This window comes from Bos javanicus, chromosome 29, assembly GCF_032452875.1.
Source record: "Bos javanicus breed banteng chromosome 29, ARS-OSU_banteng_1.0, whole genome shotgun sequence".
In the NCBI taxonomy this organism is placed as follows: Eukaryota; Metazoa; Chordata; class Mammalia; order Artiodactyla; family Bovidae; genus Bos; species Bos javanicus.
In genome coordinates this window covers 41,312,514-41,326,789 of record NC_083896.1, presented here as the reverse complement: position 1 = coordinate 41,326,789, position 14,276 = coordinate 41,312,514, and the positions used below count along the sequence as shown (strand labels likewise).

Genomic DNA, 14,276 nt, shown 5'->3' with positions numbered 1-14,276 from the left:
GTCACTGGACTTAAACAGAGGATGTCTTTCAGCTGATGCCAGCTCCCTTCTTAAGATCCTGTTATCTCTTCTACAGACAGAGCTTCCAAGCAAGGGGTGGGCTAGACTGGGATGCGGTGGGATATAAAAGTGGGCCCCTGGTTTTATTTATGCATTATTATTTTTGAAAAATTTTTATTTACTTTATTATTGTTTTTATTTTTGACTGCGCTGGGTCTTCACTGCTGCATGCGGGCTCTCTCCAGTTGTGGTGAGTGGGGACTGCTCTTCGTTGCGGTGTGTGGGCTTCTCATTGCGGTGGTTTCTCTTGTTTTGGAGCACAGGTTCAAGGGCGTGTGGGCTTCAGCAGGTGTGGTACGTGGGCACAGCAGTTGTGGTGCCTGGGCTTATCTGCCCCATGGCATGTGGGATCTTCCCGGGCCAGGGATCCAACCTGTGTCCCCTGCATTGGCAGGCGGATTCTCAGCCACTGGACCACCAGGGAAGACCTTTTTTTTTTTTTTAAATATAGTACGCATTTGAGGAACATTAACTGGTTGGATGATTTGATGTGCGACTGGTAACAACCCTTGTCCTTGTTGTTAGAACCCACCACAGCCATCAGTCCTGGAACGCACAGAGCAGAATAAACCCGAGGAAGCCACCAGCCAGGCCCAGGCAGAGTCAGTCTCCACCCCAAACACAGGTGAGAGAAGGTCACGGGGACTGAAAGAACGATGACTTGAATCGTAATAATGATGCCTCCATCCAGACATGAGGCTCATGGGAGCCTCCACAGGTGACCAAGCCTTCCTGGACCAGAAATCACTCAGCAGAGAGCTGGTTCAGAACACCAGGGACCCCGCCCCTCCCTCTCCAGGACCTAGAAATTCCACAGGCGTCTCAGGGTTTCTTGATACTTAAGTCCTCCTCTTTCACCTTTCAGCTGTTTGAAAAGTCAATGGAAAATGCACTCACTCTGGAGGAATAATTGACTCCTTCCACAGGAGTCTCAGGGTTTCTTGATACCTAGAGCTGTTAACACTCGTGGTATATATGGAATGTTTACACGGTTATAGGACAGTATCTGGGTGTCCCTGGTGGCTCAGACGATAAAGAATCCACCTGCAATGCGGGACACCCAGGTTTGATCCTTGGGTTGGGAAGATACCCTGGAGAAGGAAATGGCAACCCACTCCAGGATTCTTGCCTGGAGAATTTCGCGGACAGAGTAGCCCGGTGGGTTACAGTCCATGGGGTTGTGGAGTTGGCATGACTGAGTGACTAACACACAGGACAGTATCTGTTGAACTTGGAGTTCAGAGTGGAGCAGATACCTGAGACTTAGAACTTCAGGGTTAGAATATACTGGTGGAGATCTACTAGAGTCTAGGAAAAAGGCTTTTGGATCCTGTAAAGGAAATGCCTTCTCCAGAGGGGAGACGCCCACATGAAGGGCGAGATGAGAGGAAGAAGTAACCATGGGAAAAGGAAATCCTGCTTGCAGGGGACTTAATTTGGGCTGCAGTCAGGTCTTGGGCTTACTGTACTTGAGGTGGTTGCAAACACTTGAAAAATCAGATTTCCAGAAAATCGGGAATGCATTCAAAAGGAACAGCCTAGCTTCTCTTGAAATGGCAAGAAATCTTTGCCCAGTCTGCATCTCACGTTTCACCACCAGCTGGAGCAGATAAGTCACAGCCTATCCCTGGGAAACTGGGGTTTCCTGTCCCTTTGTCCCATGGACAGCCCCCCCACCTCCCTCCGCGAATTAGCCTTGCTTCCTGAGGCTAATCCCTCCAGGGGTTCCGTGCTTCCCCTTCCCTCACCTCTTTCAGTCACCCCTACTCTCCCTGGCACCCACCTCTATCCTGGCATCTCCCAATAAATACGCACGCTCCCCTCCCCGCGTGAAGAAACCCTCCCTCAGCCCCTCCCCCCTTACCGTGGTATTGTCCCTGTAGCACCAAGCTGTTTGAAAAGGTCACCTACTTTTCCTATCACCTCTGCCCCTGCCATGGGGCTTCCTCCGTCTCCACCCAGAGCTGTTCTCGCTCATCCTTCATTCTGCCCAGGGTGGTCTCAGGGCACTTGGTGCTGTGCTTTCTCCCTGCTGGAAGCCCCCTCCTGCCTTGGCTTCGTGATTTCTGTCTCTTTTTTGTGAGCTCTTAGGGCTTCCCTGGTGGCTCAGTGGTAAAGAATCTTCCTGCAATGCAGGAAATGTGGATTTCATCCCTGGGTCAGGAAGATCCCCTGGAGGAGGAAACGGCAACCCACTCCAGTATTCTTGCCTGGGAAATCTCACGGACAGAGGAGCCCGGCAGGCTACAGTCCATGGAGTCGCAAAGAGCTGGACATGACTTAGCGATTAAACAACAAAGTTCCCTGGCTAGGGATCGAACCCGGGTCCCAGCAGTGAAAGTCCTGAGTCTTAACCACTGGATGGCCAGGGAATTCTCTAGTGATTTTTCTTCTGCCTGCATGGTTAGGACCACTTCGTCCTCCTTTCCCAGGCCCCTTATGGCCTCCTCTTTTCCCATAACCTCACAAATGGCAGAATTTCTTGCCTGAGCTCTTCATTTTTCTTGCTGGGGACTCTCTGGACAACCTCTTGGGGCTGCTGATACTTAAACCTGCTTTCCAGCACTGGACCCAGCTCTGCCTCCCCTCAGAAAGAAAACTCAGACCCCCGTTGAGTTTTTTTTTTGCCTCTGATCAGCTCTGTAACCTTCTGCTTACCACAACAGTCACCCCTGCCACTCCTTAATATCCCCAACATCTTAAACTTTCATTATTTACTGCAATTGTCTCCTAATTGGTTTGCAGTCTTAAACCTTTCCTTCCAAAGAATGGAGTGGGCTTTAAGTAGAGGCCAGTCTAAAATAAAAATCAGATCATGTTTCTCCCCTCCTTAAAATTCTTCAGAGGCTCCTCTTGACTTTCAGGGTGAAATTCATGTCCTTGACTTAGCACCCAAGGCTGCCATGACCTGCTTCCATCTCATCATCCCGCCTTGTACTTTCATCCCAGCCATACCCAAGCGCTTACTGGTACCCAGGTTCATGATGCTGGTCCCTGCTCCTATCTTCACAATGCTCCTCCACACTCCTTCTGCCCTCTGTTTCTCTGGGCCTTCGAGTCACCACCCCAGACACCCCTGAGCCTCCGGGTCTGGGCTCTGTGCTCCTCCTGTGTGCTCTCCCGTAGTGCCAAGCACCCCTGTTGCAGCTCCAACAGTACTGGGCTTCTGCCAGACTTCACATCCCCTGAGGACCTAGGAAGGTCCCCAGGACAGCATGCCTGGCACGTCAGAGAGATGATGGCAGGAGCTTCTGGCTGGCTTCCCAGCACTCACGTGGCTCTGTACTCCTCTCTTGTTTTCTTGGGAGCAGCTTCTAGCCTCTTAGGGTTTGCATTTTCAGCACAGTATTTTTTTCTGGTATGATGTACCTTGACATTTATTAAGTGTCTCGAGATTTAAAGATGATGGAGACTTGACCCCTTTCCCTAAAGGATTTGTTATACACCAGATGCATCCATCACATGTATTCATTCAGTGAGTATTTATCAACAGCCAGCATGGAAAGAGGTAGAATTAATGCAGCCAGGCACAGGGATTCATGTAAAGTCTGCGGAGCTTAGAAGAACTTGCTGTGGTTTTTCATCTTCACAGGCTTTGCTTTAAATGACGGGAGAAAGATTACAGTTATCCTTGCCAGGCACTCCTCTATCAGCCAGGTCAGAGGCTTTTCCCTGGTCACAAATGTTTCCTTTGAAACCTGCTTGCATGGACTTTGAAGTCGGGGTTTTGTGTAAACATGACTTCATCAGAAACAAACCTTTCCTGCCCCTGCCATTGGCCTCCGGCTTTCTCTGCATCAGCTTCTCAAGAGAATTCTGCCGTATTCCTTCATAGTTAAACACACAACAGAGCTCGGGGCTGGCTTTCTCACGGCAACGCTGCCGTCCATTCTTGCCATAAAGTCTCTTTTTGTAAATAAACAGAAAATCAGTGTGTCTGATCTGAGAGCCATGGCTGGACTTGGAGATAAGGCTGTGGAGTTCACACCAGTGGGGCTTTTGGATGGAGACATCTGGCCCCATGGTGTTTTAAATGCTTAAGAGGGTTTTGGAAGATGAACTGCTGGAAAGTGCAATCTGTAAATGTCAGCTCCCAAAGTCGCCGTGCTGCATGTCACACTGTCTGGCATTGAGAGCTGGGTAGCCTAGTGGTTAAGAGCTCCACTCTGGAACTCTTGGGCTGCTTGGGTTTGACTCCTTTTTCTGATACTCTAATCTTCTAATGGGGGTGAGTTGTAGTTTCCCCATTTGTGAAACCAGGATGATTTGAGTATTTCCCTTGAGTGGTGGTTGTGAGGATTAAGCCAGTTAGTAGCTGTGCAGGGCTTAGACACAGTAGGTACTCGGTAATGTGAGCTTTTGTATAATTATGCCCTTGTATCAGCTTCTCAGGGGACATTAAGCACCATGACTTTCTCTGGGTCACCAAAGCTGTAACCACGTGTCCCCACCTCTGGTGGCCCACAGCATCTCTGAGCCCATTGTCAATCCTCTTTGCTCACTTTGTATCTCTGACCATCTGATTCCAGTCCTTTCTCTCTCTCTTTTTTTTTCCGTCTGCACCACAAGGTTCATAGGATCTTACTTCCCCGACCCGGAATGGAAACTGGCAGTGAGAGCCCTGAGCTCTAACCACTGAACCACCAGGAAATCCCCAGTCATACCTGTTCCGCATTGTTCTCTGTGCCTGGAATGGGCTACTATTGCGTCTCTTCCCCTCCCCCAGTGCTCTCCTTCTTCCTATTCTGAAGCCCTCTTGGTGGATTGGGTACAGGAACCATAGGGAAACTCTAGGATGATTTGATTTTTTTTTTTTTTTAATTTATAGATCTCTAACGCCTTCTAGAGCCCTTGCCAGTGGACTAACCTGTGAGATTGCCATCTGTTTTTTTTAAATTATAAAACATGCCTAAAATTTACTGTTTCAACCATCTTTAGGTGTACAGTTCAGTGGCATGAGTGCATTCACATTTATTGTGCAACCATCTCTGCTGTCTGTCCCCAGAACATTTTCATCTTCCCAAACAGAAGCTCTGTACCTATTAAACAATAACTTCCCCTTTCTTCTCTCCAGTTCCTGGCAACCATGATTCTGTTTTCTGTCTCTATGGATTTAACTGCGTTAGGTTCCTCGTACCAATGGAATCATACGACATTTGTCCTTTGGCGGCTGGCTTACTCCACTTAGCAGAATATCTTTAAGATCTATCCATGTTGTAGCATGGGTCAGGATTTCCTTTCTTCTAAAGGCTGAATTGTATGTAAGGTCACATTTTATTTATCTGTTCATCTGTTAATGGACATTTGAGTTGTTTCCAGTTTTGTTTTGTTTTTTTGCCACTTCCCACAGCATGTGGGATCTTAGTTCCCTGACCAGGGACAGAACCTGCGCTTGCTGCATTGGAAGCACGGAGTCTTAACCACTGGACTGCGGGGGAAGTCCCTGTTTCCACTTTTTGGCTGTTGTGAATAGCACTGCCATGAACACTGGTGTACAAGTATTAATATGTATAAGTCCCTGCTTTTAGTTCTTTTGGGTGTTATACTCAGTGGTGAAATTGCAGGCTCATAATGGTCCATCTTTTATGCACAGTTGACTTTATAAATCAAGATAAGAGCTTGAACACCTGCAGGGAGAATTCTCTTGACCTCCCTTCTCCCCCACCTCCACCCCGCCCCAGGCCCTCTCATGGACTTTATCTCCATCAGTGTCAACTCTACACTCAGATTCTTCCAGCTAAAGCTCTGGTGTCATCCTGGACTTCTCGAATTCTTTTACATGTTTAGACAATGAGCAGTTCCCATTCGGTCCATCTTCTGTATCCAGAATTGAGTCACTTCTCTCCATCCCACCTTTGTTGCCTGGATCCAGGGCCCCACGGCTCTCATCTGTATCAGGACAATGGTTTCCTGACTGTTCTCCCTGTTTTGATCTTGGTCCCCCTGTGGTCTGTTTACGAGCACAATTGGTTCAACCTTTTTAAGTCATTATCAGGCTTCCCTGGTGGCTCAGTGGTAAGGAATCCACCTGCTTATGCAAGAGATGTAGGTTCGATCCCTGGGTCAGGAAGATCCCCTGGAGAAGGAAATGGGAACCCACTCCAGTATTCTTGCCTGGAAAATTCTTCATGGACAGAGGAGCTGCGCAGGCTACAGTGGCAAAAAGACAGACAGGATTGAGCGACTAACACTTTTAAGACATCAATCAGGTAATGTTTCCTGTTGACCTCCCAGCATCTCACTGTCCATCTCACTGGAGGCCAAATATAAGTGGTTGCAAAGGTCTGTAGGTCTCCACTGCTCTTCTGACCCTATTTCTCCTTCCCTCCTCAGCTCAGGTCATGAGTTTCCCCTCACTGGTCTGCCTCAGGGCTTTGGAGTTTTTGGAGAACTAGCCTCAAATGTTCTTACCTTAACAAACCCTTCACCCTCCAAGGTCACTTCTGGAGAGCGCCCTGCTCTGAAACTTTAAGGTAACAAACTCTCACTGTCCTGATTCCAGGCATCACTCATGTCTTTTACCCACTCACTTAGCGCTTTCGGACATAGATTCACTCCCCAGTTTGTTCATTTCCTTCCTCCTCACTAGAATGTGTATATGTGTATATGTGTGCCCAGTCGTGTCTGACTCTTTTGCGACCCCATGAACTGTAGCCTGTCAGGCTCCTCTGTCCATGGGACTCTCCAGGCAAGAATACTGGAGTGGGTTGCCATTTCCTTCTCCAGGGGACCCAGGGATCGAACCCACGACTCCTGCATCGGCAGGCCGATTCTTTACCACTAGCGCCACCTGGGAAGCCCCCTTGTAAGCTTCATGGTGTCATGATGTCAGGGACTTTGGTTTCCTGTCATATTCTCAGTGCCTATAACAGTGCCAGGCACATACTAGGTGCTCAGTTTGTATCTGTTCCATGAATGGATGGATGGTGCTGTGAGGTCCCCAATCGAATGGCCCATAGGTGTTCCTAGTCTCTGAGAGATAGGCAGACACATCAAAGTCCCACTGCTATCAGGCTCCAGTCTCATCCGTGTGGTCCAGGGCAGCTACAGAAGGAAGCAAACCGGGTGGATCACTTTTTGCAACTCTCTTTAGCCTTAGCAATTCTTATAAATGCCCCTGATCGCTGCAAAGATTTATCCTATAGCAAACAGCCCTTCAAAAACCTGTATGATATTCAGGTTCACCAAACTGGACCCAAGGAGTCTTCGTGTTAGTCCCGCTCAGTCCTGTCTGACTCTTTGCCCTCCAGGCTCCTCTGTCCATGGAATTTTCCAGGCAAGAATACTGGAATGGCTTGTCATTTTCTTCCCCAGGGGATCTTCTTGACCCAGGGATTGACCAGGTCTCCTGCGTTGCAGGCACATTCTTTACTGTCTGAGCTACTGCCGCCTATACAAATCAGCTATTGTTTTTACAACAACCTAAGGGGGAAAAATGGAAACAAAGTCCTGGTCTTTTAACCACTGAATTACAGCTAAGGATGTCGTGTTAGTAGTGCCAGGGTGGTGTGTTTCCGTTTGTGTGTGAGGTATGCTGGGTACCCAGGGAGCCCCTGAAGTGATGGTCTTTAACTCTCAGTTGTTTAAACTGGGGTCACTGGTTCGTGGATGTCTTCTTGCAAATCGATGATAATTTCTTCCCCTGTAAGTGTGTCTGAATGAGACATATTCAGACTGCACAGCTAATAACCGTGAGCTACAGTGCAGACTGAAATACAATACAGGAGAGAAATCTCCCAGGTTCCAGGCCACAATTTCACATGGGTCTGAGTCAGCCTGGGGCAACAGGGTATGAAGCAGAGAAAAGAACATGGTCTCAGAGTCAGGAGACTGGAGTTGCAATCAATCTTGGCTTCTGAACTAACCGTTTGAACCTGGGTTTGTTGGCCCACCCCTTTCTGGGTTTCATTCTTCCTTGATAAAATGAACCAGAGAATCTCTAAGTTCTCTTCCAAGGCATATCCTCTTTTGTGAGGTATGTTGGGCAGAAATGCTCATTTGGACACCAGGAAGTGTACACTGTTGGCACCAAGCCCTGAGTACTGGCCATGAGGATAATAGTGACATTTACTGAGGTGTCCATTCAAGGCTCATCTTCTCTGAGTGGCCTTTGCTGGGACTGTACCTAGAAATCACACCTCCATTTCTATCCTGTTTACCCTGGTTGATTTTTCTTCATATTCGTCTCCTGCACTTTTGAGGAAATCTGATCTTTATTAAAGGTATTTCTTATTACCTATCTTCTACTTCTAAAAGTAAACTCTATAAAGAGGGTTTTTTTTGTTGTTGTTTTTCTCTCAAGACTGCCCCAGTGCCTTGGAACAGTATCTGTCTCTTAGTGGGTACCTAATCAACATTTTCTGAATGATTTGGGCACCTCCTTTGCTTTGGGTACTGTGCAAAGTGCTTTATATTTTAATCAATAAGTGCATGAAGTAAGTATTATTATTCACCTTGTGTATTGCCTGAGAAAATTGAGGCATCGCAAAAATCAGATAACTTGCCTGTAAGTATCAGAGCTGAAACTTGAACCCAGGTAATTGTACACCTTGCTGGATTCATCCTTGGCCTTGGCACCTCTCAGCCAAGAGGGCTGTAGTGCCAAGTGCATCAGGTTGTACTGTGTCTCTGTTTTTTTTCCGCATTCTTTTCTGCAGCTCCGTGTATGGGGATGGAGAAATTAACCTCTCGTTTATTGAAAAGACTATCCTTTCCCCATTGTATATTCTTGGCTCCCTTGTTGTAAGTTAATGAACTATAAAAGGATGGTTTTGTTTCTGGGCTCTCTATTCTGTTTCATTGATCTATGTGTCTGTTTTGACTATTACAGCTTTGTAATATAGTTTAAAATCAGGACGTGGGATGCCTCTACCTTTGTTCTTCTTTCTCAGGATGGCTTTGGCTATTTGGAGACTTTGGGGATTTTTTTTTTTTTTTCATCTGTGAAAAATGCGTTTGGAATTTTGGTAGGGATTGGATTGAATCTGAGGAGTGCTTTGGGTAATACTGACAGAAATCAAACTCTCAGAGTCGTCCTTGACTATCTTTGCCTACTCTGACTGTGCAGAGAACTCACTGTGCAGAATTATACAACTGAGTGGTTTGTTAGCTCTCCTCTGGTTCCAGCAACCTCCTTGTTTTAAAGCTGAAGAAATAGAGACCTGAAACAGCTGAGTGCCTCTTAACTCCCATGTTATCTTGATCTATGGAATGACTGATTCGTGAACTTTCAGCAGTCTGGGTGGTAAACCAGAAGTCCCTTGGCAGTCACGTGGGAGCCTGCACAGTGTTGGGGGCCTACCCCATCCTTATACTATCACCATCTGCTGGCCCCTTGGGCCCTGGACCTTTGAGATCTTCCATTACTTGAGGTGCAGTTCAGTTTCCGGGAGTAGATGCTGGCTGAGGGCCCTGCCTCTGGTCAGGCCACTCCGAAGACAGTGCTTCTTGATGTGAAAACCACATCTGTCAAAATATCATCTTCTTGGTGTTCAGACACACCAGTAGGATGGGTTTCAGGACCATTCTGTGGGCATTTTTGTGTCTTCCTGCTCCTGACAATTTGTCCCCAACTTTTCCTTTCTAGGTCTCTTAGGGGTTAAATGCTACCAGGAAGAAGTGGGGCAGTTTCTCCCCCCTTATGCTGCAAGTTAAGAATGAGGAATATTTTATGTTCATGAATAGGCTATTGCCTATTGGTGTTCTGATCACAGATAAAATGTCCTCGTTCCTGTTTGTTACACATGGAATCACAGCGAACAGTACAAGACTGACTCTAATTAAATACTTGAGTGATGCGGTCTCTACAATACCAGGTGTAGAAATTCAGGGAAAAGAGTATTGGAAAGGATGGGATGATCAGGTAATAATACAAATGAAATAAGAACCAATGCTTATCAAGTGCTTTCTATGTGTCAGGCACAGTAAAAAGCTTTATGTGTCTTAACTCACTTAATCCTCATAATAACCTTGCAAACTCCATACATCCCCATTTTGCAGTGGAGGAAACTGAGGCCAAGAAAGATGAAGTAATTTGTTTAAAGTCATCTGGAACTGGAAGGGCAAAGCCAGGGTTTGAATGCAGACAGCCTGAGTCCAGGGTCTTTTCTCTTAAATTCTGCACCTGACGGCTGTGATGAAAGTTTTGTGAAGAAGATCAGACTTGAACTGGACCTTGAAGAAGGAGAGGGCCAACAGTGTGGGAACAAATCTGAGAGATGGAGTGGGCATGGCAGATCCCAACCAGAGAGAAGGGACTGGCCTCATTTGGCAGAATGCACATGTTGGAAAATAGTGGGGGAGATGATGGGACTGTAGGGTGGGGACATATTATAAAAGGTCTTAGCATCGAGGCAGAGCGTTTAGACTTGATCTGGAAGGACCTTGTCTTTGAAGAGTGTTGAAGGGTGACTTGCTAGAAGCAGACGTTTTGGGAGGCTTTTGGGTGGCGGTGGTAGGTCAGAGGGTAGGAGGTGTGCAGGCAGTAACGAGGCGCTGGAGGGTTGAGCCTGGAATGCTGGTCTCCACTGAGCCAGCTCGGGAGGGAAGATGGATGTGGAGTGGGGAGTATGAGGGACAGCCTGGCAGAGCTCTCACCACCTGTGATCTCCATGATACAGCTACCTGCAGGTCAAGCTGGGGCTCCACACCCCAAAGTTGCACACACCCGGCCTGGAGTGGAGGGGCTGTCCCACCACCAATGAGTGTCTGAGCCACCCTGCATCTGCCTGCCCTGCTCCACCCTCAGAGTGCAAAAGGGCTTGCTTTCTCTCTGTCCTTCAAGTCCACACACCTTCTTCCTGTGGCCACCCCAACCCAGGACCCCATGGAGAGGGAATTCTGGGAATTCCACGTATAGGGTTGGCCAAAAAGTTCATTCAGGTTTTCCATTACATCTTACAGAAGCACGCAAACAAACGTTTTGGCCAACCCAATACCTAGTGGATTTCCTTCATTCTTCTCTTTTCCGCCTGAGCAATTTGATTGGAAAGGCTTTCACAGATGCAGCGTAAACTCTCTTAACAAATCAGTTGTAGCCAAACATCATAGCTGAGGATCTCTTGCCATCCCTGCAAGTTCTTAATACATCTCACCTCATCTCTGAACCTCCCAAAGTTTCTCTCTGTCCCTTGCACAGGGGCATGTGATTTTCTACAGCTGCATCTTCTGTACTAGTTTGCTTGGGCCTCTAGGGCAAAGCACTGTCAACCAGCTGGCTGAACATCAGGCATTTGTTTTTGCACAGTTTGGAGACTAGAAGTCCAAGATAGAAATGTGGCAGGGAAGGTTTCTTGAGACCCCTCTTCTTGGCTTATAAATCGTGGTCTTCTGTCTCCTCATGGTTGTTTCACTTGTAACTGTGTCTTTATTTCCTCTTGTTATAAGGACACTGGTTGTATTGTGTTAGGGGTCACCTTAATGACCTTATTTTAACTTAATTACATCCTTAAAGTAGTCATGTATGGATGTGAGAATTGGACCATAAAGAAGGCTGAGTGCCAAAAAATTGATGCTTTCAAACTGTGGTGCTGGAGAAGACTCTTGAGAGTCCCTTGGACATCAAGGAGATCAAACCAGTCCATCCTAAAGGAAATCAACCCTGAATGTTCATTGGAAGGGCTGATGCTGAAGCTGAAACCCCAATACTTTGGCCACCTGATATGAAGAGCCAACTCTCTGGAAAAGACCCTGATGCTGGGAAAAATTAAGGGCAGGAGGAGAAGGGGGCGACAGAGGATGAGATGGTTGGATGGCATCACAGACTCCATGGACATGAGTTTGAGCAAACTCTGGGAGATAGTGAAGGACAGGGAAGCCTGGCAGTGCTGCAGTCCATGAGGTTGTAAAGAGCCAGACATGACTTATCAACTGAACAACAACTTCTTTAAAGACCATCTTCAGGGAATTTCCAGGCTGTCCAGTGGTGAAGACTTTGCACTTTCACTGCAGGGGGCCCAGGTTCAATCCTTGGTCGGGGAACTAAGAGCCTGAAAGACGTGGCGAGGCCAAAACAAAGCACCCACTTCAAATACAGTCACATTCTGAGGTACTGGAGGTACTTCTACATATGGATTTGCAGGGCGGGAGACACAATTCAGCCCGTAACACTTTCCTGCTCATCCAAGTTACCTCGGGGTGAAAGGTCACCCAGCAACTACCCAGGCTGTGCAGTTTTTGTGTCTGGTTCCTCAAGGCAGGCAGCCTCTGGGCTTTCCTGTGAAGGTCCAGGGTGTTTCACTGATGTGCAGTTTCCTAGGCTGGGTTGTCCTCCTCCAGGCGAGGAGCATTCCTCCATGCACACATTCCAACTTGGTCAGATCAGAAAGCATCAAATCCAGGAGGGATTTTTTTTTAACTGAGTGCAGAATTCCTAGCATATCAGAGAGCTCAGGAAGGAAGGCCCTGCTTGAGGACAGAGGTCAAAACGTCGGAGTTCAGAGCCTCTGAGAAAGGGTTAGGCCTAATCCTGTTTGCCTGATTAGCCTCTGAATGAATGCAATGATTTAATGCAGGGGTCCCCAGCCTCCGGAATCTAATGCCTGATGATCTGAGGTGGAGCTGATGTAGTAATAATAGAAATAAAGTGCACAATACATGTAATGCACTTGAATCATCCCGAAACCATCTTCCACTCCCACCCGTCCATGGAAAAATTGTCTTGCACGAAACCAGTCCCTGACGCCAAAAGGGTTGGAGATGCTGATTTAATGTAACCCTTGAGCTTTACTTTCTTCCACTCTTAGAGTATCAGTCACTAGGGGATCTGGAAAGGAGCAAAGAGACAAGATTGGCAAAGGAGAGGATTCAGTGGCTTTCAGGGCTCAGGACAGCTGGCCAGAGGGTCCAGCCTGCTTCCACAGCAGGTGTGAGTCTGGACAGAGGCCTCCCTGCCTAGCACGAAGTGGGGGTCTGGGCAAGACTTTTCAAGGCCTGCCTACTCCCCTCCTGCCGAAAATGCTAACCTTCTACAGATCCAGCAAAATCAAGCCACAAGGACACCCAGCATCTTCTCTCTCTCTTCTCTGGATCCCAGCTCCCAGGCACCTGCCAAATTGCCATCGCTTTTTATCAAAGTGAAAAGCACTTCACTGAAGTGAAATATTTGAGCTAGGAATACTCTAAAAAGCCATTTTGGAAAACTTTCAAGAACGGTTTCACAGGCAAAACAAAGAAAGGGACAAGACTGCATGCAAAGCTGGATCACCTGCTTGGAGAGTCTGTTCTAGAAAGACGACTTGGATTTTACACAGAAAGGAGGGAGGGGGTGGGAGGGTTGGGTTGGAGGGCTGAGGCCTGGCACTCGTCCAGGGTGACTCCTCGGCACGTGACAGGCCCTTGGGGAGACATCTTAATAAAGGGGTCACAAGCCACCTGGCAGACTTCCAACCCTCCTGGTACCCAAGACAAAAATGCTGGCCTGGCGAGACTGTTTAGGTAATTTCCTAGCACATTTACCACTTCACAGACCCTGAACTACGCAAGTAAATGGATCTTTTTTTTTTTTTTTTTAAGTATTAAAAATGTCCAACTATCTTATTACCGTAAGAGCTGAAGTAGGCATAATTTGTAATCTTAACTGTCGACATTAGAGAAACGTTTTTATCCCCAAAGGCCTGGGAGGTATTATTTGAAAGTGATTTTTGTACTGGCGTAAACTTTCTTCTTTTCTAAACATAGCTAAGGGTGGTCAATTTGGGAAAAGTAAAAGAGGAAAAAAAAAAAAGAAAAGAGATGTTTTTCTACTGGTGTTCGCCTGAGGTCTAGAAAGTGGTAGAAAGGACGTGAGTGAGACCTGAACCAAGTGCCCTGGGTCTGGGAGGGGTGGGGGAGACTGGTGGCCAGAGGGGTCCAGTTTTGGTGTGAGAAGGCCTGAGATGGGAGCAACCCCACCCCTCCCAGGCCCCGGGCTCTTGCTGAGAGGAATGGAATGTATGTGTGCTGACCAGACCTGCCTGACTGAGTCTGTGGGAGGCACAGGCCACTGAGGGGCTGAACGCTTTGTGCTCTTAAGATAACACTGTCTCCTTGGAGGGGGATTCCCTTGAGCACAAGAAAGAGATTCCAAGCTGGTTCCCAGCAGGGGCTGCTGATTGGGGTGGTGGTAGAGGGGGCTTTTGGGATCCAGAAGCTTCTGAGTAAAACAATCTGCATGCCAGGCTTCCTTCTATATGCCAGGCTCCCGCCTGCATCAGTATACCCTTCCCAGTCCCCACCAC

At 47.5% G+C, this 14,276-nt stretch overlaps 1 protein-coding gene across 1 annotated transcript in view; it reads left to right on the top strand.

The window, feature by feature from the left end:
• Nucleotides 1-14,276, top strand: part of AHNAK (AHNAK nucleoprotein) — a 92,366-nt gene that overhangs the window by 48,245 nt on the left and 29,845 nt on the right. Inside the window, exon 5 of the mRNA XM_061406645.1 lies at nt 586-685. Within this exon, the coding sequence (XP_061262629.1) occupies nt 586-685 (100 nt within the window). The remainder of the gene's footprint in view (nt 1-585; nt 686-14,276) is intronic.